This window comes from Macaca nemestrina, chromosome 17, assembly GCF_043159975.1.
Source record: "Macaca nemestrina isolate mMacNem1 chromosome 17, mMacNem.hap1, whole genome shotgun sequence".
Taxonomy (NCBI): Eukaryota; Metazoa; Chordata; class Mammalia; order Primates; family Cercopithecidae; genus Macaca; species Macaca nemestrina.
In genome coordinates, this window is record NC_092141.1 from 75,880,020 (window position 1) to 75,907,119 (window position 27,100).

General features: G+C 45.0%; 1 protein-coding gene across 2 annotated transcripts in view; it reads left to right on the forward strand.

Moving 5' to 3' along the window:
- LOC105469030 (calcium voltage-gated channel auxiliary subunit gamma 5) overlaps positions 1 to 27,100 on the forward strand; it is an 89,995-nt gene that overhangs the window by 23,675 nt on the left and 39,220 nt on the right. For both annotated transcript variants that reach the window (XM_071083487.1, XM_011719554.2), the window contains exons 2-4: positions 20,608 to 20,906; positions 22,348 to 22,434; positions 23,922 to 24,062. In XM_071083487.1, the coding sequence (XP_070939588.1) occupies positions 20,711 to 20,906; positions 22,348 to 22,434; positions 23,922 to 24,062 (424 nt within the window). In that variant the 5' untranslated portion in view covers positions 20,608 to 20,710. The remainder of the gene's footprint in view (positions 1 to 20,607; positions 20,907 to 22,347; positions 22,435 to 23,921; positions 24,063 to 27,100) is intronic.

The following is a 27,100-nucleotide window of genomic DNA, read 5'->3' on the forward strand; positions in this document are numbered from 1 at the left end:
GGAATCATGAAGTGAAGTTTTAAAGAAAATTATCATCAAAAACAAATAAACTTATCCATAGAAGAAATACAGAAAACACATTTTTGTTTTATTTCAATTTTTAAGGGTTTTTTTTTCTTTTTTTTTTTTTTGAGATAAGGTCTCACTCTGTCACCCTGGCTGGAGTGCAGGGACGCTACAGCCTCCTCCTCCCTGTGGGCTCAAGGGATCCTCCTACCTAGCCTCTCAAGTAGCTGGGACTACAAATACATGGGCTAATTTTTAAATATTTTGTAGAGATGACGTTTCATTATATTACCAAGGCTGGTCTTGAACTCCTGATCTCAAGCGATCCTCCCACCTTGGCCTCCCAAAATGCTGGAATTATAGGCATCAGCCACCTTGCCTGGCCTGAGAACACGTCTTTAAACTGGCTGGTCCATACACCAGCACTGTCCAATAGGAATGTAATGCAAGCCACATGATGTAACTGAAAGTTTTTTATAGCCACTCTAAAAAAAGTATAAAGACACAGGTTAAATTAATTTTAATCATATATTTTATCTAGCTCAATATGCCATTTCAACATGTAATCAGTATTTTTTAAATCACTGAGATAGTTTACATTCTTTATTCATACTACATTTTAGAAATCTGGGGTATATGTTCAGACTTACCGCATGTCTCCCTTTGGACTTACCGTGTTTCCAGTGCCCAAGAACCACCTGTGGCTGGCTAATGGCCACCATATTGGGCAGCTCAGCTCTAGGCCAGAGTAAACCAAAATCAGATCATGAGAGCGTGGTGTTCATATCTTTAGGCCTGTGGGGGCCCTTACGTTGGCTAGAGGCTCTTGACCTTGGCCGCACATTAGAATCAACTGAGAGTTTTTAAAAACACTAATATCCGGTCCCAGCTCATGCCCCCCGCCCCCTGAACCCCCAGAAGGTCACATATAGTTGATCTCGAAGCAACTCAGTATTGGGATTATTTTAAATCCCCCCCAGGTGACACTCATGGGCAGCGGGGATTAAGGACCATTGATATATGGGTCTGGGGTTGGGTTCTATCCAATCCCGTCTGGGCATGGGCTCCTGGGAGAGGTCATGGGCACACCATGCCTTTTCTCCTCTCAATTCCTTACCTGACTTCTTGGAAAGCAGACACTTTCCTGTCTAGCAGCTTCTGGGAGGTTCTGGGCTTTCTGGCCTTGCACCTCCCCGGCCCACCCCAAATCTCTGCCTCCTTCACCTAGAGGCAGTGAACAAGGCTGGTTTTAGACTGAGGTGCACACAAGCCTCCCCACCCATTGCTCCCAACCCATGAGCGCCATCTTCTGAGGCCCAGTATTTTCCACCCTGGGCTCAGGCAGCCTGGTGGTCAACCTGCCTCCTTTCTGGATCCGGGAGTAAAGATGGCCATTTGATGACAGCCCAAGGCCTACATCCTCATAGCCCCTCTGCAGAGGGACAGCCATTCCCGTATTATTTATGAGGCTCTGAGTGGCTAAGTGAGTTCTCTGATGGCCCCAGCTCCTCAACTGGCATGACTAAGAGTCCCAGGCCTGGGGCTTTCCCACCCCTTACGCCCCCACCAGCACCTCTGCATCTGCCCGACGGGATCTCCAGCTGAGCGGCAAGCAGGAGGTGTGGCATGAGCCAGGCTGAGGTTAACGCTTGTCCTGCCTTGCGCTTCTTTTTCCAGACCAGTGCTCTCCGATGCGCAGCAGCATGTTGCTGGCTGAGGAACAGGTCAAGCTGCAGCCCCCTCCCTCCCCACATCTTCTCACCGACTGTCTCCTGGGGCCCCATGAAGAGTGAAATCTTCCCCTCCATCCTGGCTGTGGGGTCCCTCCCCAGGCATCTTATTCTGCCATCCAGCCAGGAGATAGCACCTGCTCTTTAATGTGACTCTTGAGAGATAAATTCAAGATACTCACAATGTTCTTTAAAGAGAGGTGGTTAAGGTGAGAATACTTTGAATTCATCTCAAGAGTCACCAGTCATCTGCCAAGGCACAGCCTTGTGGTGACAGCAACTGCACCCTCCGAGAACCACCTTCCTGGGCCATGAGAAGTGATGGCTTTTGCTGTGGCTCCTATATGACCTTGGGCTTCCTCACTCATAGGGACACGCTCCAACCCAGGCAGCGGGGCGCTCAGGTGTGTTCAGACACCATTTCATCTGAAGTCACGGGGGCAGAGATGGGGAGGAGAAAATGCCACGTTGAGAACTGACACCTCTGAGAAATACATCATCTATTGTAAAGCTTTTTTCTCTCCTTCTGCATCTACTTCAAGAGCCTCACCCTGAAGTGGCTGGTACATCATTTCTCTTTTTGTACTCATGTTTCGGGGGCTAGAACTCAGGGCTTATGGGTGTTGCATCTGGACCCCTGACCACCTGTCTAGTTCCTCTCTTTGAGTTGGCTTTGGGGGAGAAGGGGAGGGATAGAGTGTGGTGGAGGGAAGGAGAGGTTTGGGTGTGTGTCCTACATATCATTAGAATCCTGGTTTACAGTAAAATGTGCTGGAGGCAGGAAAACGATGCTGGAAGGAGGTATTTATAGAAGCGCATCACAGAGCTTTGTAACCTGGCAGGGCCATATTTGGTTATCTTGCGAGAATCCTCCTTGGGCAGCACCGTGTTTCTCTTGAGGGGCGTGTCTTCTGCATGGCGCTGAGGCTGGCTCTAAGTGCGTTCCAGGGAGCTTTTCTAAAGCCAGATTGCTTTCCCTCCCCAGGTTTCTCCAATCCCTCCTTCCTCCCTTCACCTCAAAAGGAAGAATCAGCAGAAAAATAAATTTTATCTTAAAACAGAAATACTGGCTCTAATCATGGAGGGGGCTGGGCATGATTAAGAATAACTCAGTGTCCAGCAAGAAACACTCGGTTGCTTTCTCCCTTCTCCCTCCTCCTCCTCTTCCCCCTTCCCCTTTTCTCTTCCTCTCCACCCTCTCCCTCCTCCCGTCTTCTTTCTCATCCACCTCCTCCATAATCACTATTTTGTAAGGAAAATACTGGGTTCGTCCATTCACCCGCATGATGCCAAGGCCCAGGAGAAAAGGACTTGAATCTTTAACTTGCTTATCTTAGGCAAGAAGCTGATAATGTTGAGAAAAACCAGGTCAGAGTTTTCATTTGCTATTCAGGAATCTCTGTTTTTCAGAAGTGAGAGTTTTCAAAGTGGTGAGCTAAGCATTCTGTCCAAGCTTACCTATGCAGCCTCACGAGAACCAGGCTGAGAGGTGAATGAGAGACAGTTTAGTATAGCAGATAATTGGGCTAGATTGCTGGGTTCAAATCCCAGCTCCCCCACTTTCTAGCTGGGTGACCTTGGGCAAATAGCTTTACCATTCTGTGTCCCAACCCCCTTATCTGTAAAGTGGGGACAATAAGCTTGATGAAGATGAACTACGCCGTACCCGGACACATCCTAGTCAAAATGTCAAAAAACAAAGATGAAATTCTGAAAGCACAGAGAGAAATGTGATTCATCGCACACAAGGGAACTCCCCCATAAGAGTAAGAGCTGACTTCTCATCAAATACACTGGAGTCAAGAAGGCAGTGGGTCCGTCTATTTAAAGTGCTGGAAGAAAAAAAAAATAGCGTCAGCCAAGAATCTTATAGCAATAAAACGATCCTCCAAAAATGTAGATGGAATGAAAATAGCCCAGATAAACAAAAACTGAGAGAATGTGTTGCTGGAAAAGCCATTTGACCAAAAAAAAAAAAAAAAAAAATGTTAAAAGAATTTCTTCAGACTGAAAGCAGGTGACATCAGACATTAATTTGAATTCCCATAAAAAACAAAGAGGGACCGGGTGCAGTGGCTCATGCCTGTAATCCCAGCACTTTGGGAGGCTGAGGCGGGCAGATCACGAGGTCAGGAGATCGAGACCATCCTGGCTAACACAGTGAAACTCCGTCTCTACTAAGAAATACAAAAAATTAGCCGGGCCTGGTGGCAGGTGCCTGTAGTCCCAGCTACTCCGGAGGCTGAGGCAGGAGAATGCGTGAACCTGGGGGGCGGAGCTTGCAGTGAGCCGAGATCGTGCCACTGCTTGGGCGACAAAGCGAGACTCCATCTCAAAAAAAAAAAAAAAAAAAAGAGGACCAGTAAAGATAATTACATAGACCAAGCTTGTCCAACCCACGGCCCACAGGTGGCACGTGGCCCAGGACAGCTTTGAATGCAGCCCAACACAAATTCGTAAACTTTCTTAAAACATTATAAGACTTTTTTTGATTTTTTTTTTCTTTTTTTTTTTTTTTAGCTCATCAGCTATCGTTAATGTTAGTGTATTTTATGTGTGGCCCAAGACAATTCTTCCAATGTGGCACAGGGAAGCCAGAAGATCAGACAACCCTGATGTAGATAATTGGGTAAAAAAGTAATCATATATGTTACATAAGCATTTTACGTATTATCTTGTGCACATGCACACACACACACAAAAGTATAACTGCATATTTCTTCTCGACAGATATAAAAAGCCATTGTATAAAAATATGTACAAAATTGAATTGTTGGGCTTATCACATATGGAATTGTAATATTTGACAATAACAGCACAAAGGAGGCGGGGGAAGAGGGAGCCAGGCTGTACTGAAGTAAGGAAATGACATCAAGTGGTAACTCATATACACCGGAAGAAATGAAGAGAACCAGAATAATTAATTAAAAGGTTAATGTAATAAATATTTTTTAAAAGAATACCTGTGTGCACTTACCATGTGCCAGGCTAGAGTCTCTATTTTAAGCTTGTTACATGTGTTACCTCGTAACCCTTTAAAGAAGATGCCGTTGTTATCCCTGGTTTAATTATAGTGCCTACTGCAAAGCATTGTTGAGAGATTGTGTGAATTAATGTGTGTAAATTCCTAGAACAGTGTCTGGCACGTGGTCCTGGTCCAATAAATGTCATCCTGCTGGAATAGGGGTGCAGACGTACATGGGTGAGGGAGGCTGAGGAAGGGTGAAAAAGCCCTGGTGTGGCTTCCTTGCAGGCTTCTGAAGCCTGGGCCTGATAGATGACCAGTGTCACTAGAATTAGATCAAGTCTGAACATTGTTTCTGTCTACACATATTAACACACAGGGTACCAAATTGTTTTCCATTTCTTGCTGGTTCTTATTGCACCCGTTAGCCGCTGGGGCTGTGAGCACTGGGTGTTCAGCTGGAGCTGCCAGAGGCAGTGGCCCGAGCAGGCTCCTAATTGCCAACAGTTAAGACTTCATGTCACTGAATTATGAGGTTTGCAACCCCCATTGCCACTATGTTTAAGCGGAATCTAGAGGAAGAAGAAAGCAGGCAATCCTGCCTTTTCTAAAGGGTGTTTTGCTTTCTGCAAATACTGAAAAATAAAAATGTCTGGTGTGGTGGGAGTTAGGTGGTGGCTCCCTTCACCTTGGGGCTGGTCTTTGGGCTGGTGTGTCTCTCCTGCTGCTGGGGTCCCTGGTGCACCCTCTGGCTGAGTTATGTGACTTGGCATGGCAAAGAGTTGGGTTGTGTCTGCAGGGCATGGCTGATGGTGGGTCTGGGAGTGATTTGAGTCATAAGTCGGAGGAGCAGAAAGCTCCGAGAAGCAGAAATACTTGCTCAAGACCTCATCTCTATGTTGTTGGAAAAAGGCAGAATTTTTTAAATGTATGGATTAAATGGAAGAGAAAGCTGGTCTCCATCTCTTCATAGGTGTAGGTGTTGGGGAGATGTGAATAGAGTCTGCGCTTGGGGGCTACACATACCCAGCTATGAATCCAAACTGTCACGTACAAACTGCCTTAGAGAGCTCTCTCTATATATCTGTGTGTGTGTGCACACACATGCACACGTGTGTATGCAAAAGTGCACACACACACATATACAAAATGCTTATGTAGTGTATATATGATTACTTTTTTACTCAAGAATATCACACTTTCCACATTGAGCATACGGAACTTCCTCATATACAATAGTTATAGAATATTCTATTATATGGTTGAATCCTAATTTATTTAACCAGCATCGCCTGCCCCCCTTCCCAGCATTGGTCATTGAAGCAGTAGAGATACGCTTCCATATGCATCTTAGCATAGTTTTCCCAGAATAGCCACAGAGTACATTCCCAGCTATCGAATTACTAGGTCATGGAATAATTACATGTTTAATTTTGGAGGATTCCACCAAATAGATCTGTACACTCACTCCTACCAAGAGTATATGAGAGTGCTGTGTCTTACAACCTTGTCTGCCAGCATATTCTCTCTCTCTCTCTCTCTGTGTGTGTGTGTGTGTGTGTGTGTGTGTGTATGTGTGTGTCTCAGAAGGGGTTTACCAATTCTACTGGTGGATATTGTATTTTTTTATTTGTTAATTTCTGCTGTCTTATTATTTCCTTTCTCCTTTTATGGGGTTTATTTACATTCTTTTTCCACTTTCTTGGGCTAGGTAGTTAGATGGTTTACTTCTAGCCCACTTTTTTTTCTAATATATGTCCTTAAGGTTATAATTTTCCTCCTAAGCTAAGTTTGCTTTACCCAACAAGTTTTAATAAGTTTTGTGTCTATCATTATTCAGTTCAACAGACAAAGAGAACATCTTAAATTTAGTCAGAGAACAAAAGGCACATTAACTTCAGATTAATTCTACATATAGTTTAAACCCACAAGATAGTATTATTATTCCTTTTTTCCTTTTTATACTCACTGTTGTTGTTGTTGTTGTTGTTGTTTTGAGATGGAGTATCACTCTGCCACTCAGGCTGGAGTACAGTTGCACCATCTCAGCTCATTGCAACCTTCGCCTCCTGGGTTCAAGCAGTTCTCCTACCTCAGCCTCCCAAGTAGCTGGGAATACAAGCATGCACCACCACGCCCAGCTGATTTTTGTATTTTTAGTAGAGACAAGGTTTCACCATGTTGACCAGGCTGGTCTTGAGCTCCTGACCTCAGGTGATCTGCCTGCCTTGTGCTCCAAAGTGCTGGGATTACAGGCATGAGCCACTACCCCCAGCCTACACTCACTGTTGATTGAGATTTATACACATAATCACTCTTTTTATTGTTCCTCTTCTCTTCTGCATTTCTATGCTTCAGTGCCAATTGTTCTGCCTGAAGAATCTGTTTAGTATTTTCTTTTTATTCAAGTCAGCTGATGACAACTTTCTTCCATTTTTGTTGGCCTGAAAATATTTCTATGTTGCCTTCAATGTTGAGGGATATTTTTACTGGATAGTAAATTCTAAGTGGACAATTACTTTCTTTAAGCATATTAAAGGTGTTTTCATGTTTTGTTCTGGCATTCATCATTCCTGTGTCTGATGTTTCATGCCTCTTGATATGTCCAGTAACTTTTGATTGAATTCTAGACATCTGTGTGGAACACAATAGAAGTTTTTGGCATTGTCATCTTCCCCAAAGTAGGATTCACTTTTGCTTTTGGCAATCTGTTAGGTAGGAGAAGATTGCCTATATCCAGTCACAAATTGAGCTGATGTGAAGATGGGTTTCAGTCTTTGTGAAGGCGGATCTATTACTTGCTCACCTAGAGTAGGAGCCTTCCCAGACCCCCATTTGAAAGATTGAGCTATTTACCAGACCTGTCCTCCTTGGCAGGCTCTAAACTCCAATGTTGAGTCCATAGCATCATAAGATTGCTGTACCATCTCAACCTTTTGTTCTGCCTCTCAGACTCACATTCTGTGTGAACTGGCACACACTTCAAGTGCAGAATTGTACAAAATGTAAGGCTTATCTCAACGCATTTCCTTCATCTTCAGTTATTGACCTCTAAAATATTGGTTTCCTTGATTTCTCTCCAATTTCTTCCGATAGATTTAATCCAACTGTTTCAGTTATTTTCAGCAAGAAGTTTGGTCCCATGCTATATAAGCTAGTCCATTATAGCCAGAAATGGAAGTCTGAACTCTGTTTTTATTTCCATTGATTGATTTATTTTTTCATCAGCATCAAACTGTTTAAATGTTTGTAGCTGCATAATAAGCATGAATAGCTGGTAGTTCCCACTCATTTATGTTCATCGTTAAAAGAAATGTCCTGGTTATTCTAAAATGCATCCTTTAGACTAACCCCAGAACCATGCATCATCTTCTAAACCAAACTCATTTCATTGAATTCATAGGTTAATTGAAAGATGAGTTGATATTTTTATAACATTGTATTCCTATTTTAAAATGTGGTATTTCATTTATCAGTCTTGTTTTATGTTCATCAATATATATTTTTAAGGTGAGGTCTCAGTATGTTGCCCAGGCTAGTCTTGAATTCCTGACCTCAAGCCATCCTCCTGCCTCAGCCTCCCAAGTGTTGAGATTACAGGCATGAGCCACTGTGTCTTGGTCATTCAACAGTAGTTTTAAGGTTTTCTTTATGTAGCACTGGTATATAACTTATTACGTTTATTTCCAATAGTTTATCATTTTGTTACTAGATAGCTATTATTTTCTAATGCCTTACATTTTCCGACTGGCTACTATTAGTGTGGAGCTGTTTATTTTTTAATGTTATTTTTGTGTACAGCCATTTATCTCAACACTTGTATTATTGCTTATCTTTTTTTCAGCTGGTTTTGATTTGGGCATCCATATGTTTACAGTGTTGCACAGGTGGTGATGATGTACCCCAAGAAGTTTCAAATCACTGATGTAAGACATTCTGCTTTACGCAGGAGGTCCTGGAATTTTCTGGAGTATCATCAATAGTATAGAAGTTTCAATCTAGCAAATCACGTAGATACAGCAAACAGAGCTGAGCAGAGCCAAGGTTCCAAATTCTCAGTAGAAATAGAGACTCTTCTGTTGCGGGGCTGTTTCAAATTCTCTGTGTCTATATAGTAGGACATTTGTTGTACCCCAGGCATCAGGGGTAAAAATACCTTTAAAATCTTTCAGATCAAGTCTGACTTATTGATTGATTGATTGATTGATTGATTGAGATGGAGTCTCACTCTGTCTCCCAGGCTGGAGTACAGTGGTGCGATCTCAGCTCACTGCAAGCTCCGCCTCCTGGGTTCATGCCATTCTCCTTCCTTAGCCTCCTGAGTAGCTGGGACTACGGGCCCCCACCACCACACCCGGCTAATTATTATTATTATTATTATTTTGTATTTTTGGTAGAGACTGAGTTTCACTGTGTTAGCCAGGATAGTCTTGATCTTCTGACCTCATGATCCACCCGCCTCGGCCTCACAAAGTGCTGGGATTACAGGTGTGAGCCACCGTGCCCGGCCAAGTCTGACAAAATTTCTTTTTTTTTTTGAGACGGAGTCTCGCTCTGTCGCCCAGGCTGGAGTGCAGTGGCCGGATCTCAGCTCACTGCAAGCTCCGCCTCCTGGGTTTACGCCATTCTCCTGCCTCAGCCTCCCGAGTAGCTGGGACTACAGGCGCTCGCCATCTCGCCCGGCTAGTTTTTTGTATTTTTTAGTAGAGACGGGGTTTCACCGTGTTAGCCAGGATGGTCTCGATCTCCTGACCTCGTGATCCGCCCGTCTCGGCCTCCCAAAGTGCTGGGATTACAGGCTTGAGCCACCGCGCCCAGCGTCTGACAAAATTTCTAAGAATGCTAAAAAAAATTGTGTTGTTTAAGCTAGAAATTCCACTTAATTTCACTTGCAGAATTTATCCTGAGAAAATTCTTGTAGATGCCCACAGATATTTAGCTGTAAGTATGGTTATTTATTGTTGATTACAATAGAGGAAATTTTGGAAACAACCTAGATGTTCTAGAGTAGAGAAATGGCTACATCAGTTTTGGTATATGCAAATCAGCAACTATATATATTCTGCAGCTACTAAAAACAGTGCAGAAAATATTGATGCTATTAAGTAAAACTAGTCCCCACTATGGATGATATGTGCAGTATGGTCCCTTTTTAAAATTATTTTTTTGACAGGGTCTTGCTCTGTCGCCCAGGCTGGAGTGCAGTGGTGCGATCATAGCATAACCTTGAATTCCTGGGCTCAAGTGATCTTCTCACTTCAGCTTCCCAAAGCACTGGGATTATAGCACTGCACCACACTTTACCTTCCATTTTATTTTATTTTTACATTTTATTTTATTTGAAGTTCCAGTATACAAGTGCAAGGTTTATAGGTTACCTAGGTAAACGTGTGTCATGGTGGTTTGCCACATTTATCAACCCATAACCTAATAGCATTAGCTATTTGTCCTGATGTTCTCCCTCCCTCTACCCCCTACTGGCACTGACAGGCCCTGGTGTGTGTTTTTCCCCTCCCTGTACCCATGTGTTCTCATTGTTCAGTTCCCACTTATGAGTAAGGACATGCAATATTTGGTTTTCTGTTTCTGTGTTAGTTTGCTGAGGATGATGGCTTCCAACTTCATCCATGTCCCTGCAAAGGACATATCTCATTCCTTTTTATGGCTGCATAGTATTCCCTGGTGTATATGTACCACATTTTCTTTATCCAGTCTATCACTGATGGGCATTTGGTTGATTCCATGTCTTTGCTCTTGTGAATAGTGCTGCAATAAACATACGTGTGTATGTATATTTATAATGGAATGATTTATATTCCTTTGGGTATATACCCAGTAATGGCATTGCTGGGTCAAATTGTATTTCTGGTTCTAGATCCTTGAGGAATATCCATACTGTCTTCCACAATGGTTGAACTAATCTACATTCCCACCAATAGTGTAAAAAGCCACAGCTAGCCTGTCTGCCAGGAGTCCAGGCTACAGAGCTGAGGATACCAAGCTCTGGCATACCCCTGCCACACTGCATTCCAAAACTTCCTGGAGTGGAGATCAGTGTCTAATACAACTCCTCTCATCCTTGGTTTGGCAGGAGGTAACTGATGGTCCAGTTTCCATAGGGACCTAGGTAAACGTGTCATGGTGGTTTGCCACATTTATCAACCCATAACCTAATAGCATTAGCTATTTGTCTATTTTCCATACACAGCCTTGCCAGCATCTATTTTTTCTTGACTTTTTAATAATCACCATTCTGACTGACAAGATGGTATCTCATTGTGGTTTTGATTTGTATTTCTGTAGTGATCAGTGATGTTGAGCTTTTTTCATATGTTTGTTGGCCACATAAATGTCTGCTTTTGAGAAGTGTCTGTTCATGTCCTTTGTCTACCTTTTTATGGGGTTGGCTTTTTTTCTTGTAAATTTGTTTAAGTTTCTTGTAAATTCTGGATATTAGACCTTTGTCAGATGGGTAGATTGCAAAAACTTTCTCCCATTCCGTCATCTGTCTGTTCACTTTGATGACAGTTTCTTTTGCTGTACAGAACCTCTTTAGTTTGATTAGATCCCATTTGTCAATTTTTGCTTTTGTTGCAATTGCTTTTGGTGATTTCATCATAAAATCTTTGCCCATGCCTGTGTCCTGAATAGTATTGGCTATATTTTCTTCTAGGGTTTTTATGGTTTGGGATTTTACATTTAAGTCTTTAATCCATCCTGAGTTAATTTTTGTATAAGGTGTAAGGAAGGGGTCCAGTTTCAGTTTTCTGCATATGACTAGCCAGTTTTCCAAGCACCGTTTATTAAATAAGGAATCCTTTCCCCATTGCTTATTTTTGTCAGGTTTGTTAAAGATCAGATGGTTGTAGATGTGTGATCTCATTTCTGAGATATCTATTCTGTTACATCGATCTCTGTGTCTGGGTACCAGTGCCATGCTGTTTTGATTACTGTAGCCTTGTAGTATAGTTTGTAGTAATGTAGCATGATGCCTTCAGCTTTGTTGTTTTTCTTAGGATTGGCCTTCTATTTTAAATGCATAGAAAATTTCTGCAAAGACAACAATGATAGAATTACTATTATCACTACTCGGTTAGTGCTACCTGGCTAGATGACCCTCCTACTTGGTGTTTATGTCCATGTCTTTGAGGAAATATTGTGATATTTATGAGACATTTTGTTGGACTTTCAGTAAAGGCATTGTCAGCTCTCTCTCCAGCTGGACTTCTTCTTTTGTTAAGAGCAGTGACCCTTGGTGGGTGCCCATCATGCCCCTTGGTCCCTATGGAAACTGGACCATCAGTTACCTCCTGCCAAACCAAGGATGAGAGGAGTTGTATTAGACACTGATCTCCACTCCAGGAAGTTTTGGAATGCAGTGTGGCAGGGGTATGCCAGAGCTTGGTATCCTCAGCTCTGTAGCCTGGACTCCTGGCAGACAGGCTAGCTGTGGCTTTGCTCTTAGTCTCGGGGCAGAGAGAGCCTCACACTCCAAAAGCATAATCCTGGGGTTTTGTTTTTGTCAAAGGACAGGAATCCCTGCCCAGCAATGCTCACTCTCCAAAGTGCCTCAACAATGTGGCAGAGAGAGTTTGGCGGGGCCAGCAGGGAAAAGGGGCCATTCATCAGGCCCTCCCTCCCCCATTAGCTGGCAGCTTCATGACCACTTGTTAGGGGCCAGTGTCTCTAAGAGGATCCCAGGTTGAAAGAGCAGGACTGTAATGACACCTAGAGGTCTCCAGTCTCCAGGTGACACACCCCCTTCTGATGCTGAGTCCCTGCTGTGCTTGACATGTCCTTAGTACACACCTGACCCATGTTTGCTAATATTATATTTATCCTTTGTCTACCGAGATGCCACTCTGTCCACCGTGAAGACAACTTTTACATCATTAAACAGAGCATTTTTATCTCCTCACAGAAAAAACTAAAATCTCTCCAATTCGTTGATATGGAGGTGAGAGAGGAGACAGGAGGGCTGAAATTTGTCAGGGATGGAAAATAAAATTCTGCAGGGAGCAACTGCCATGGAATTTGGAGAGTTGGACAAAGATGAGAAAGTCTGAGCCATTTTGCCCTTTTCAGGGGCAAATTTACCTTATTAAATCTGCCTTGTTATCACTTTTTGGGTATCAGGTTGTGCTTCTTTCTTCTTCTTCCTTTTTTTAAATCTTTTTGAGATGGAGTCTCACTCTGTCATCCAGGTGGAGTGCGATGGCGCGATCTTGGCTCACTGCAACCTCTACCTCCCAGGTTCAAGCGATTCTCCTGCCTCAGCCTCCTGAGTAGCTGGGATTACAGGTGTGTGCCATCATGCCTGGCTAATTTTTGTATTTTTCGTAGAAACGGGGTTTCACCAAGTTGGCCAGGCTGGTCTCAAACTCCTGACCTCAAGTGATTTCCCTGACTCGGCCTCTCAAAGTGCTGGGATTACAGGTGTGAGCCACCTCGCCTGGCCAGGTTGTGCTACTTTTTGATTGCAGCATTGTACCGAGATGGCATGAGGTAACCCAGACTTACTTGACAAGTCTTTCATAAATCTTCACAATAACTCTTATGAAGTTATCCCTGTTTTACAGATGAAGAAACTGAGGTTTAGCATGGTCATGTGACTGGCCCAGGATGGTACATGGGAGAGCCAGCATTACATCCCAGATTTGCCTACTTCCATGCGCCATTCACTCCCCCATGTAGCTATAAACTCTGGGGACTAAACTATGACCCCCAGGCCCTCCATCACTGTCACATTCTGGACAAGGCCATGCCTGGAATTTATATCACATCAAGGTAGTAAGAAGGAGCTAAGTTAGTGAGTAAAGAAGTTATTTGGGTAACTTCCATTGTGTATCAAATTATCTTGAAACATAATGGTATAAAACAGCAACTGTTTTATTGTGCTCATGATTTTATAGGTGTGGAATTTGGGAAGTGCTCAACTAGGCAGTTTTTACATGGAGCTTCTCATGCAGATGCAGTCAGATGTTGGCTGGGGCTGCAGTTATCCGAAGGCTCAACTGGGCTGGATGTCCATCCAAGATGGCCCAATCCCATGGCTGGCAGCTAGTGCTGGCTATTGGTTGGAAGCTTAGTTGGGCTGTCAAGCAGAGCACCTGCACATACTCTCTAAACAAGTGGTTCTCAACCAGAGGTGGTTTTCCCATCAAAGGGACACTTTTGTCTATCACAACTAGAGTGCTACTAACATCTGGTGGATAGAGGCTAAGGACGCCATCCTGCAATGCACATGACAGCCCCCAGAAACAAAGAAATATTCAGCCACAAATGTCCATAGGGTTAAGGTGGAGAAACCCTGTTCTAAAGCATGGTGGTCCCAGGGTGTCAGGTTTCTTACATGAGGCTGGCTTCCCCTGAGTGAACTCCAGAGAGAACCTGGTGGAAGCTACATCTCCTCTTATGACCCAGCCTCGGAAGTCACATAGTGTGAGGTGTGGTGGCTCACACCTGTAATCCCAGCACTTTGAGAGGCCGAGGCAGGTGAAATCACTTGAGGTCAGGAGTTCAAGACCAGCCTGGCTGACATGGTGAAACCACATCTCTGCTTAAAAATACAAAAATTAGCTGGGCGTAGTGGTGGGCACCTGCAATCCCAGCTACTGGAGAGGCTGAGGCAGGAGAATTTCTTGAACCTGGGAGGCGGAGTTTGCAGTGAGGGAGATCACGCCATTGCACCTCCAGCCTGGACGACAGGGTGAAACTCCATCTCAAAAAAAAAAAAAAAAAAAAAAGTCACATAGCATCACTTCTGTGTACTTTATTTGTCAAAGCAGTCACAACGCTGCCTAGACTCATGGACAGGAGACAGGGCCCCCGCCTCTTAATGGAGTGTCAAAGATTTTGTGGTCATTTTTTCACAACCAAGGAAGATAATGGGGATCAGCATAGTGGGAAGCAGGCAGGGCCAGAGAAGCACTGGGGGTTTTCCTCTGGTCACCAGCCCATCCTGCTGGACACTGGCCACGCTGACACTGAGTCACTGGACAAGCTCCCAGGAGCAGCTCTTGTCACTGACTCCAAAGCCTTGTCAAGAACCCCTACACCATGAACCCTTTATCAAAGCACTCTGAGTTTTCTCTGGACCAGTAGGAAACTGAGATCAGGGTGTCTGTATTTGACTCTCTTTCCACTTTCTTCCTCCTCCTCTCCAATTAAACCCTATCCATCCTTCCCAGCAGTTGATAACTGGGCTCTCACTTGCTCCTGTAACCTCAATCTACCTCTGGGCACCTAAGCACTTCATTGCAAGTCCTTTTATTGTTGGCTTGAGCAGGGGAATGTGCCATTAATGATTTAATCTCCACAAGACATTTCTCCCTAGTTGCTAGTCATGGATGATAATTAGCAACTGTTAATTCCTGATAATTAACAAGCTGATACTTAGAGGTAATCGTGCCTTGGTAATCATCTTAAAAAGCTCCCGTCTCTACTAAAAATGCAAAAAAAATTAGCTGGGCACGGTGGCGGGCCCCTGTAGTCCCAGCTACTTGGGAGGCTGAGGCAGGAGAATGGCGTGAACCCGGGAGGCGGAGCTTGCAGTGAGCCAAGATTGCGCGGCTGCACTCCAGCCTGGGGCTACAGAGCGAGACTCCGTCTCAAAAATAAATAAATAAATAAATAAATAAATAAATAAATAAAAATAATAATAAAAGCTCAAGAAGGCTGCCTGCTTCTGGAAGCCAGTCCTCAAAAGATGACACTACATGTTGGCATCTCTACCCCAGGAGTTTAGCTGGAGCCCTGCACTTTTGTATACAAGGGCAGTGATTGGAGAATAGATCACTCTCATCTTTGATTTAGTTTTCTTCTCTGATTCTGGAAACAATACATGTTCTTTGAGAAACTTTGTTGAGCACAGAGAAGTATTTTTTTAAAAAAATGCATAACCTAATTACCTGGAAGCAGCCACCATCAACATTTTGGGTTATTTCTTTCCAGTCTGTGAATTTTGTTTACAGTTGAGTTTAGGTTAAAAGTGTGATGTTGCATTCAACTTCATTCATTTACTATTATAGTGTAAACATTTTCTCTTGTGGTAGCAACTTATAAAAAATGGCTCCTCTCCTATAAGAAAAATCAAATGAACGTGAGATTCGTGGGATAGAGAAGGAACCGTGTAAAAGCAGAAGCTCGAACAAGGGCCTAGGAATGCAGTCCAGACTAGGGTGCATTCAAGGTCACTCCTGTCCCTACTGAAGACACTGGGTGGGAGAATATTTAACACATGCACAACTACGTAGGAAAAACGACTAAAAGGCAATGAACTAAGATATTAATAATGATGGTGTTCTCAGAGTGGGAAAGCACAGGTAATTTTCATTTTCTGTGTTATATAATTTTCTGTGCAATACAGAAAAAAAAGTACTGGGTCAGGATCTAAAATATTTCTAGTGCACACTTTTATCTTTCCAAGTAACTGGCTGGGTAATCCCAGGTACTTCTCCCCCTCTGGATTTTGGTTTCCTGTGTGTAGTTTGAGGGAAATATTAGTCCTGCCACCCCACAAGGTGGGTTTCAGAAGTAGAAATCCTGGGTCATAGTGCACCTCCAAGAAGCTACCAGAAGATATGGCTGGATGACTCCCAACAATATGCCCTATAGTATCAAACGAGAAGCCTTTATGTGACACTTGGCCACTTCTAAAGAAACATTTCCGAATACTGTGTCTCATACATTTCTAGATTGCCTGAGTGACCTACTTTGGATGATTTTCCTTCTTCCCAACACTCTTTGAACCCATATTTCTTCAGCAGGGAGATGATGTAGTCCAAGCATAGACTTTGGAGTTAGACCAGGGTTTAAAACCAGCCTACCACTCACCTATGATTTCCTGTAGGCTACTCCACATCTGTAACCCTGAGTTTCTCCATCCACAAAGTGGGACTAATCCCACCTACTCATGGGGTTATCGTGAGGTCCTGATGAAACCCTGTACATGAAGGGCTTTGCACAGTGCCTGGGGGCTAACCAATACTCAGTCAATAACATTATTTATTTATAAATAAATAGGATTACGTAATAAAAGCATAGATATAATTTTGTAATGAATAAGATTGCTGTTTTTCACCCCAGGTAGCATTCCATAAATGTATTACATACTCTGGAAATAGATGAAACTTTTTGGTTTTCCTAGGTCTATTCCAGGCTTTAGGATCTGCTGTTGTAGAGTCTGGCAGGCAAGGTCACTTTCAGCCTCTTCTTTTATTTCTTGCTTTTGTAGATTAAGATCCAATCTCCTCTCCACTTTCATCTTTTCAAATCTCCAAGACATGAATCTTTTTCATCTCCCTGCCAGGCTTAACATTAAGATTGGCTGCTCAGCTTCAACCAGGTAACAGCAGTCATGCTTCGGAAGTTCTGATCCATTCTCTCTGCAAGACGCAGGGGCTTAGTCCACTGTTGCTTAATAACAATACCTTATGCCAGGATCATGCTTTAGATTTTTTTCAAAGCGTAGTCGTATCTGCTGTCACGTTTAATCACACCAGCAATTTTGTGGAGTGAGCAAGGCAGGTCTTCCTATTCTTCCTGGCAGGTAGTGTGGTTCCCAAAGTGGGTTTCACAGAACATGATGTCTTTTTTTTTTTTCTCAATTAAGTTTGGAAAATACTGAAATAAGCAAAGCTAATCAAGCTTTTCAAAGTCTTTACCATAATGTGCAATGCAGTTCTTCAAGAGCTAGGTGCAGTGCTTCTCACAAGCTGGGTTTTTTTTCTTTCTTCCTTTTAACCACGTTTTCTAGAATATTCCATGGAATTATTGCTCCATAGAACCCACTTTGGATAAACTCATGGGGGTGGGAGTTTGAGAATGCAAGCCTTGTAAAAGGGCTTGGGAGTGGGGCAAGGTAAGGTTCAAATGCAGGTACCACCATTTGCCAGCTGAGTGCTCTTGTGTAAGCTTCTTAACCTCTCTGATCTCAGTTTGCTCACTTGTAAAATGGGGATGGTAATAGAATAGCCAGGATTAGAATAGGGAGTAAAGTACTTAACAGGATGCCTAACAATGATAAACATTCAATATACTTTAGCTTTTATTATTAGTCTCTTCCTCCATGTTATCCAGGAGAAAATTAGGCTTCAGAGAGTGTCTTAATTTGTTCTGTGTTGCTATAAGAGAATACCTGAAACTGGATAATTTAAAAGAAAAGAGGTTTATTTAGCTCTTGGTTCTGCAGGCTGAAACATTCAAGGCCATATCCCTGGCCTGTGATGAGGGCTTTCATATGGCATCACAACACAGCAGAGAACTCACCACCATGATAACAGCACCAAGCCATTCCTGAGGGATCCCGTGACCCCGGACACCTTCCTAGGCCCACCTCCCAACACTGCCACATTGAGGATCAAATTTCAACATGAGCTTTGGTGGGGACAAACAAACCACCTTATCCAAACCAAAGAAGAGGGGTTAATTTCCCAACCTTACATGGATGTTTAGTAGCATGGTTGAGTGTTGTAAGTTCAAGGCTCTGTTCGCCTATGGGAGCCATATCCCTTTGTTCTCCACTGATCCGCTTACCCCTGCTAACCATCTTTGGGGTTTCAATTCCATTTCCTTTGGCAGATGTTGGGACTTTGTGAGCTTCAAGTGTAAATGACAGTATTTGGCTAACTACTACTATAAAAATACTATCATTACAATGTCACAACTGCTTCCCACCAATTGGCAGCAGCCTTGCCCTGGGCCTCCACTAGGAGTCGGCTTCTCTTCCTCAGGACCTGGGTTCTGCCTGTTACGATGCTACCCCACCTTCAGTCAGAACAGGATGCTGTGGTTTCCCATTTTTCCAGCTCACAAACTCTACAAGCAGCAACACCTCTGATTTTGTCGCCTCTTCCACAGCTGCAAGCACAGGGTTTATAGGCGCTTTAGTAGATACCTGTGCTAGATACAAGCTGTCCTGCTCCCCTCTGCCCACCCTGTTGCATGGACAATGACTTGGCTGCATGGAGAGGGCTGACTGTTTGGCGTTTCATTTCTCCCTCCTTTGTCAAAGCCAATACAGGAAGGATCATTGTGGCTTAAAGCTCTGTGCTCTTCAGCCTTGCAAACATGGACATAGACTCACGCATGCCTCCAGGAAGCCAATGTGTGGCTCACTCTGTAGATCAATCAACTTTCCCATGATCAACTGCTAGGGCAGGGCGGGCGCTGTGGAATCAGGGCCAACGTGCACCGCCCAACCCCTTCTCACAAAGAGGCTCTAATCTCTCCCACTCTCCTCCTATGGTCAACTCAGACTCTGCAGACAAATCTGGCTTCTATCCGTTTTCAGCTGTCTCAATACCCACCCGTGCCTCGGATCTCAACTGGGACATGATACCATCCCTGGGGTAGGGCCCTAGGACACCACTGGAGCCCTGATATTGGTGGACTGCACCAAAGCACTGCTGCACCTCTTTCCTAAACATCACTAACATCCCGTTTCAAAAGTTCTGACTTTGCAATATTGCAAGGAGCCAGTGAAAGATGCTGACAGTGTAGAGCAAACTTGCAGCCACGGCTGGCTTGGGTGACACAACCTTTCTGAGTTGCCCCAGGCCTCACCATCTTCTAGAGATGGCTCTTCCTGCCCCCTCCAGCCCCACTGGATGACCCCTTCTGGGCCCTTGTCGTATCCTGGGTTTTCCCCATCATAGCAGTTGCTACATTACAATGCCATCACCTGTTTGATTGGCATAGCACTTCTCAGATTTTAGTACGCAGACAACTCACCTGGATCCTGTTAAAATGCAGATTTCAATTTAGGATGTTGGAAAGGCCAGATAATCTATTTTTCTAACCAGCTGCCTGGTGATACCCGTGTGACTGGTCCATGGATCATATTGGAGTAGCAAAGACCAATTGTTCTGAACTTTGGCTACACATTAGAATCACTTGGCAGCATTTAAAAAATACCGTTGCCCAGGCCCCACTTGAGCCCAGTTGTATCAGAATCTCTTGGAGCAGCGCCAGGGTATCAGGGATTTTTAGACACTTCCTACGTGATTCTAGATTACAGCCAGAGCACAGGAGCCCTGAGACTGGCTATGGGCTCCATGGGGGCTGGCATCCATCTGCCTCGCTCTCCACTGTTTTCTAGCTCCAAGTCCAGTGCCTGACCCTGGCAGGTATCAGCAGGTGGGGCTTGTGGTTGACCTTGCATAGACACTTAGCTTCTATTTTTCTCGTTCAGAGCTGGCCCCTGCCAACATAGTGTGCTGAGCAGGCAAGAGTCAGCCCATTTCTGATTAGGTGGATTTAGGAGGCTGTTGCACTTGGACTGTGGTGTGGCTTCTTTGCTTGTGTTGACCCAGTCCTGCAACTGATTAGTGTCACATGAGGAGGATACCTTCCTCCAAGAAGTCTTCCCTGCCCCTCTACTCCTTCCCAAGGCTGCTGCCAGTGTCCTGTCTGGAGCCAGCATCTCTCAGAGTGTATTTGAGCCTCAGAATCCTTTTCAACACAGAGCAGCTCACCCAGCAGAGTGCTCTCCTCCATTCTTCCTCTCTACTTCCTGGACAGGTCTCTACCACAGCCCTCAAAGGGCTGCATTTAATTGCTTTGGGGGTGCATTTTTTCTTCTAGATGGGAAGCCCTTCAATGACAAGGATAGTGTCATGTTCATTTTTGTATCTCCCATGTCTGGCACAATGGGTTGCTGAATGAATGAATGAAATGAACGAATGAATGAATGGCAGTACCCAGCAAGGGGACTCCCAGAGAGGACAAGGGGGTCCTTGCAGTGGCATGCCAAGAATGCTCTGAATTGCTGCGGGGTTGGGGAGAGGGTGGCACCTCTGTTTCGGTGACTTGGTGTCCTGGGGGTGGCCTGGTGGTCTTTACCCATCCATTGAGCCAGGTTGGGGGTTGACTTTAGTTACCGGCTCCTCATCTTTGTCTTCTCAGAGCCGTGAGCACTGCCACCTGCTCACCCACTCTCCCTGGCCCCAGAGCACAGTCCGTGCTGGTGGGAGTGTGACAACTGGCCACCCAGCAACAGTCCAGGAAGATGAGTGCCTGCGGGAGGAAGGCCCTGACCCTGCTGAGCAGCGTCTTTGCTGTCTGTGGCCTGGGCCTCCTGGGTATCGCGGTCAGCACCGACTACTGGCTGTACCTGGAGGAGGGTGTGATTGTACCCCTGAACCAGAGCACCGAGATCAAGATGTCCCTGCACTCAGGCCTCTGGCGGGTCTGCTTCCTTGCAGGTAAAGGTGCCCAGGGTTGGGGACAGCCCTGCCCCCCTGACATCACCTGCCCCAAGAGGTACCTCCCTGGGAAGAGATGGCCAAGAGATGCTGGAAGGAGACCGTTCACCATGGATGATCCCTATATATGGCGGGTGGTGCTCCCTGCAGTGACTGGGACCCTGTTCCAAACTCAAGTCCTGGTTCTCAATGTCCATTTGAGCCAGTCTTTTCACCTCCCAGGTCTTCCTTCCTGAAAGATGAATGTAACTATGCCTTCCCCACACTCTGCTCCCAGGACTGGATGCAAATGACACTGCACAGATCTCAAATGTTCATGCATGCCTTAGCTCATTGAAGTATTGATCCCATATAATCCTCCCAACAATACTGCAAGACAGGACTTGTTATTTCCACTTTGCAAATACGGAAATGAAGATTCAAAGAGGTTAAGTCTCCTTAACTCAGCTTCCTTGCATCCACTAGTTTATAGAATAGAAGATACTTGGTAGTTTCTCTGTTCCTCCATAAAATGGCACAGAGGAAATGCATGAGCAGGTCCCTCCAGCTTCTGCTGCATGGTAGAGGTTTTGACCCCACTTATCTGGACCTGCCTTTTTACTCACTAGGGCTTCTCTGTAACCTTCCAAGTTACCACTCCAAGAATTCTATCCTTTATCCCTTTATCACGGGCCAAGACTAGCCTGCACAAGAAAAACATCTCCAAGTCATACAAGACTAGCTGCAAGCCTGGGCTGGCCTGGATTGCCACAGTGTGGTCAACTGGGCTTTTCTTGGTAGGGACCTGTAACTTATGTGTGCATTGGGAAGACACAGAGTTTGGCTTTCCCAGCCTTTTTCCTCCCAGCTTGATAGTACAGCTTTGGGGGTTGGAGTGGGTATTGGTTCCCACCAGTATTTAGCAGGGAAGATACCTCAAGGTGTTGAGTCTGCCACGGGAATGGCATCCAACTCTGACTTCTTCTGCCCCAGACTGCATGGCATTGGTCTGTGCTTAAATCTGGAGTTTGAAGTCACTAGGATCTGGTTTCCAGGGTGGTTGACAAGGCTTTTGGAGTTCTGCTCCATGACACCCACACTGGACAATCTAAGTCAGCTATGCACCATTGTCAGCCCCATCTGGCCAAACGCAGTGAGATGGCACCAGTTGTTCACTCAGCATGGAGAGTTTGCAATACCAACCTCTTTTCATGTGACTCTTGGTGCTTGGGTCCATCCTCACACAGGTGCTTCTCCAGGAAGGTTGTCATGTCAGGACATGCCTCCACCCCTGCTGTGGGCTATGAGCCAGGGACAGGACCCCCATAGGGTTTGGATCCAGCTCAGGTGCAAAGACACAGCAGGTCAAAGATGCTAAAAACACTTGGAAATACCATTTGAATGAACTAACTTCAAATCCATGTTCAAGAAGGACCTGGAAATGTGATTCTTGTCTCCACAGGTGAGGAGCGGGGGCGTTGCTTCACCATTGAATATGTGATGCCCATGAACACCCAGCTGACATCCGAGTCCACAGTCAATGTTCTGAGTAAGTGCCTTGAGTCTGGCAACCCAGGCCACTGGCTGGACAGAGAGGAGCAGGGCAGAGGGAAGAGTCAGGGTGCCAGCATATTTCTCAAGAGGAATGCCCTTAGACTCCACTGGGTATGCTGACCTGAGTTCACTACAGCTTAATTTTCCAGTAGTGAAAACAGGTTGCTGGAGTCTCCCAGTCTACTGACCCAGGCATCAATCAGGGAACTGAGCTCTCTGGGTCCCAGGGAGCCTGACTTTATGGCCTTGACCTCAACAGAGTCAGTTCTGCCCCCAGTATGAACTTGCAATATTGCAATGCAATTCTGATACTAATCGCCTGGAGTTAACAGAGACTCCACAGGTTTAAGGTCTCAGCCCCTAGCATGACTACCCTTATTTCAGATGCCAGCTGCAAGTTCAGAGGTCCCTGGCCTCCTGCACTTCTGACCAATTAGCTCCAAATATGGGAGCTCCCGTAACTCCATCAGGTTCAATAATTTGCAAAAATGACTCACAGAACTCAGGAAAGTGCTATACTTACCATTCCAATTTTATTACAAAGGACACAAATCAGCACCAGCCAGATGAAGAGACACATAGGGCAAGGTCTGGGGGTGGGTCCTGAATGTGGAGCTTCAGAGTCTTCTCTCCATGGAATCAGGTTGTGTCACCATCTTCACACACTGATGCGTTCATCAACCAGGAAGCTCAATTGAGCTTTGGTGTCCAGAGTTTTTATTGGGTTTCATTACATAGGCATGATTGATTACATTATTGATCATGTGACTGATCTCACCCTCCAGCCCCTTACCTTCCCTAGAGGCCAGACTGATATCACCTGGCTCAAAACCCCAATCTTTTAATTCCGTGGTTGGTGTTTCTAGCCCCCATCCTGAGTCACCTGGTTAGCAAAACCTCAGGTGTGGTTGAGAGACCTACCGTGAATAATGAAGACACTCCCATCCTTGGAAAATTCCAAGAATTTAGAAGTTATCTCTCAGGAACCAGGGACAAAGACTAGCCCCAACAGAACTGCTACCCAAGTAATTACAAGTTGAAGAAAACAGAGGCTGTAACTGTCCCCTGCACCATTCAGAGCAACCGCTTGCCCAAGGAAATGGTTAATCTGCCTGGAAGAGGAAGCAAGATGGAATGACCTGGCCCTTCCACAACTGCCATATTTGCAGGCAGTATGGACTCCATATTGGCAGACAGTGTAGACCCCCAGGGAGGTACTAGCTTATGCATGGGGGAAATGACAGAGGCCCTGAAGATGCTGATACTTGAAGTCAGACCTTCCAGGCCCACCTCAGGGACAAAAGTCCTGCTAATAATGGGAGATCCCCAGGCCACCTGATGGGGGTAGAGTCTGGGGAACCCCTGCAGGGGTGGGGATTTGAGGACCTGTTGGTAGACACTGCCAGGAACACTCAACTCGAAATGATGAGGAATGAGTCAGGCCTGGAGACTAACAGGCTGCCCTTTTGTCCCGTTAATTAGAGATGATCCGCTCAGCCACACCATTCCCTCTGGTCAGCCTCTTCTTCATGTTCATTGGGTTTATCCTGAGCAACATTGGACACATCCGTCCCCACCGGACAATACTGGCCTTTGTCTCTGGCATCTTCTTTATCCTCTCAGGTAAGTTGTGTTGTTTTCTTTCCTTGCACCCTGAATTTTTTTTTTTTTTTTTTTTTTTTTTTTTTTTTTTTTTTTTTTTTTGGAGAGAGTCTTGCTTTGGCACCCATGCTGGATTGCAGTGGCACAATCTCGGCTCACTGCAACCTCCACCTCCTGAATTCAAGCAATTCTCCTGCCTCAGCCTCCCGAGTAGCTGAGATTACAGGTGCCTGCCATCACACCTGGCTAATTTTTGTATTTTTGGTAAAGATAGGGTTTTTCCATGTTGGTCAGGTTGATCTCGAACTCCTGAGCTCAAGCAATCCAACTGCCCTGGCCTCCCAAAGTTCTGGGATTACAGCCATGAGCTACCATGCCTGGTAACCCTAGACTTTTGCTGTTTAACTCCCAAACGACTCTGCATTGGGAACTCCTAGAATTAGGACAGGCTGAGTCAGTCATCCAGACAGAATTGAGTCAGAGCTGAAGGAAACATCTGAGGACCCTGGGCCCATTATTATCTTCCAGAAGAGCAACAGAGGCTCCACAGGAGGGGTGACTGCACAGGCTCCCATCGGGCAAATCTGGGATTGGAACCCAGGGTTCCTTCCTCACTCCACACATCACTACCTCTAAGTACTTTTTAATTCCCACTATCTTGAGTATTCCTGTTTTTGAAGGGGCTATGTCTTCATATTTGTGCATGAATATTAAACACAATCTGCCTTTGGAATAATGGATCCTTCACCCCCCCCATCCCCCAGCTGTCCTCCCGAGACTCCTGCTGTCTCCTTCCCTCTCCAGTCACACACCACACCATAAATCCTCCTAGACCCCTTCAACATGGACTTGTCTTCCTGGACTGATGCCAGATTATACTTCAGTTTTCTTCTTTTTATTCATTCATGATATCTACCAGGCCTTATTCTGGCTGCTGGCATCACTGCCTACAAAAAGGGCAGTGTAATGGGAGATATAAACAGTAGACAGGAGATAGGAACCCAGTGTGAATAGGACTATGAATGGTGGCCAGCAAGGACTGCAATGGGGGTCAAGACCAGTGGCTGAAACTCAGGGCAAAGATTGGTCATGGAAGACTACCAGGAGGAGGCAAGCTAAAGGATGAGTAAGCATTAGGCAAAGAAGTGAGGTTGGGGGTGGGGGTGGAAAAGTAGCCTGGAAGGAAGAGGGAGGATGAAACATTGGGGGAACTGAGTGTAATCATAGCTCATCATGGCAGGTGCAAGGAAAACTGTAGTGAGAAGAGAGACTGGGGAAGGCATCTGAGGTCATCTTATGGATTTCAGACTTTAGGAGAAGCCTTAGATGGATTTTGAGCCAAGGGATGACACGATTGGGTTTGGATTTTAGAATGACCATGCTGGGGAATGGAGGCAGGGAGGGAAGCAAGACAGGAGGCAGGGAGACTAGGCAAGAGGCTATTCCCATAGTAGAGGTGATGGCCCAAACAGGGGGTTGATGGTGGAGAAGAAAGAGAGGGTTCGAGTGACATTCGAGAGGTAAACTCAACAGAACTAGGATGAGGCTTCCAGGGAAGAGTCAAGGTGAGTGCCAATTTCTTGCTTGAGCACTGGGTAGATGGCATATCACATCATTGATTCAGGGATCACAGAGAGAAGGAGCAGATTTGGGCAGATTTTGGCAGATCATGAGTTTAGTGTGGGAAATGCTGAGTTTGATGTATCCTTATGACATTTGGGAAGAGGTGTCCGGAAGGCTGCCAGAGGTCAGCGTCTGGGGCTCATGGGAGTGGCTTGGACCAAAGATAGAGATTGGAGAGCTACCAGCCTAGGGAGTGGGAAAGGAATCCATGGACATGGATGAGATTACTCATGGCTGGTGTGTAGAGTGAGAAGGGGAAAGAAAACAGTAAATAAAGGTGGACTCTTTCTCCTTTTCAAGGTGACCTGTGGAGACCCTTTCTTTTGGAGATAATGACTCGGGCCAAAGAAGTGGCTCTTGGGGCATGTAATTTAGGTGCCCCAGACTGACTGGTTAGGGATCCTGGGGAGAAGATGTTTGGATGGAAAATGGATGGGTGAATAGCTTGAATAATGGATGGATGGATGGATGGATGGAAAGAAAGGAAAAACAGCTATTGGATACAAAGCATTCTGATTACCACATGACTCCTAATTTTAGGATCCTTTTCCCAATATTTTCTTGTCAACATAGCTTGGGAGCCAGGTGGCAGTCAGAAAGTCTGATGCCCAAGAGCCATTCTTTCTTTCTCCTTCCATTCATCCATCCATCCACCCACCCACCCACCCACACTTCTTTCCATCCATCTGTCCATCCATTTTTCAATCTACCCACCAACCCATCATCCATCCATTCTTCCATCTATCAATCCATCCTTCCACCCTTCCATGCATCAACCCAACACATATTTATTGAGCACCAGCAATGTCATCAGCCCAGCCTTTCCATGGTGATATTTCCACATAGTCCAAGGGGTACAGACCTAGGGTTAAGCTTTTTATTTTTCCTTCTGTGAACTTCATGATAGCCAAAGCTATAAACAGTAGCTTTGACATACATGAGGTTTTTCAGCAGTGGGCTACAGGATCAGAAATCTAGGATTGAGATGGGCCACATGAAGTTATTTCAATGATAACAATAAAGAGGGTTTGTTTAGGGCACCAATGATTCAAACATAAGTACTAGGAAGGTTTCAGTCACACCAATTTTCCTTTAGCATTCATCCTTCCAGATGCCCTAGTTTCATAAAATAATGTGGAATTAAACCTGAACAGCTCAAAACAGAGTAATTAATTATGTCTTGATTCAATTACAGCTACTAATTGATAGAACTGATGCCTGAGGCAGTCATTTGCATAATGGCAGTAGGAGGTTGGTCCCCCCTGGCCTCCTGATTTAAAGCTTGCCAAAATCTGGACAAACTCCCTTTACCTCCCTACCTAAAGATCTCAGACAGGCCACACCTTGTGGTCAGGTGGGTTGCACAGACCATGGGCCACATGGGGGCACTCCACAATGATAGGTGCCACCTACCATCTTGGCTCTTTCTGCCCAGG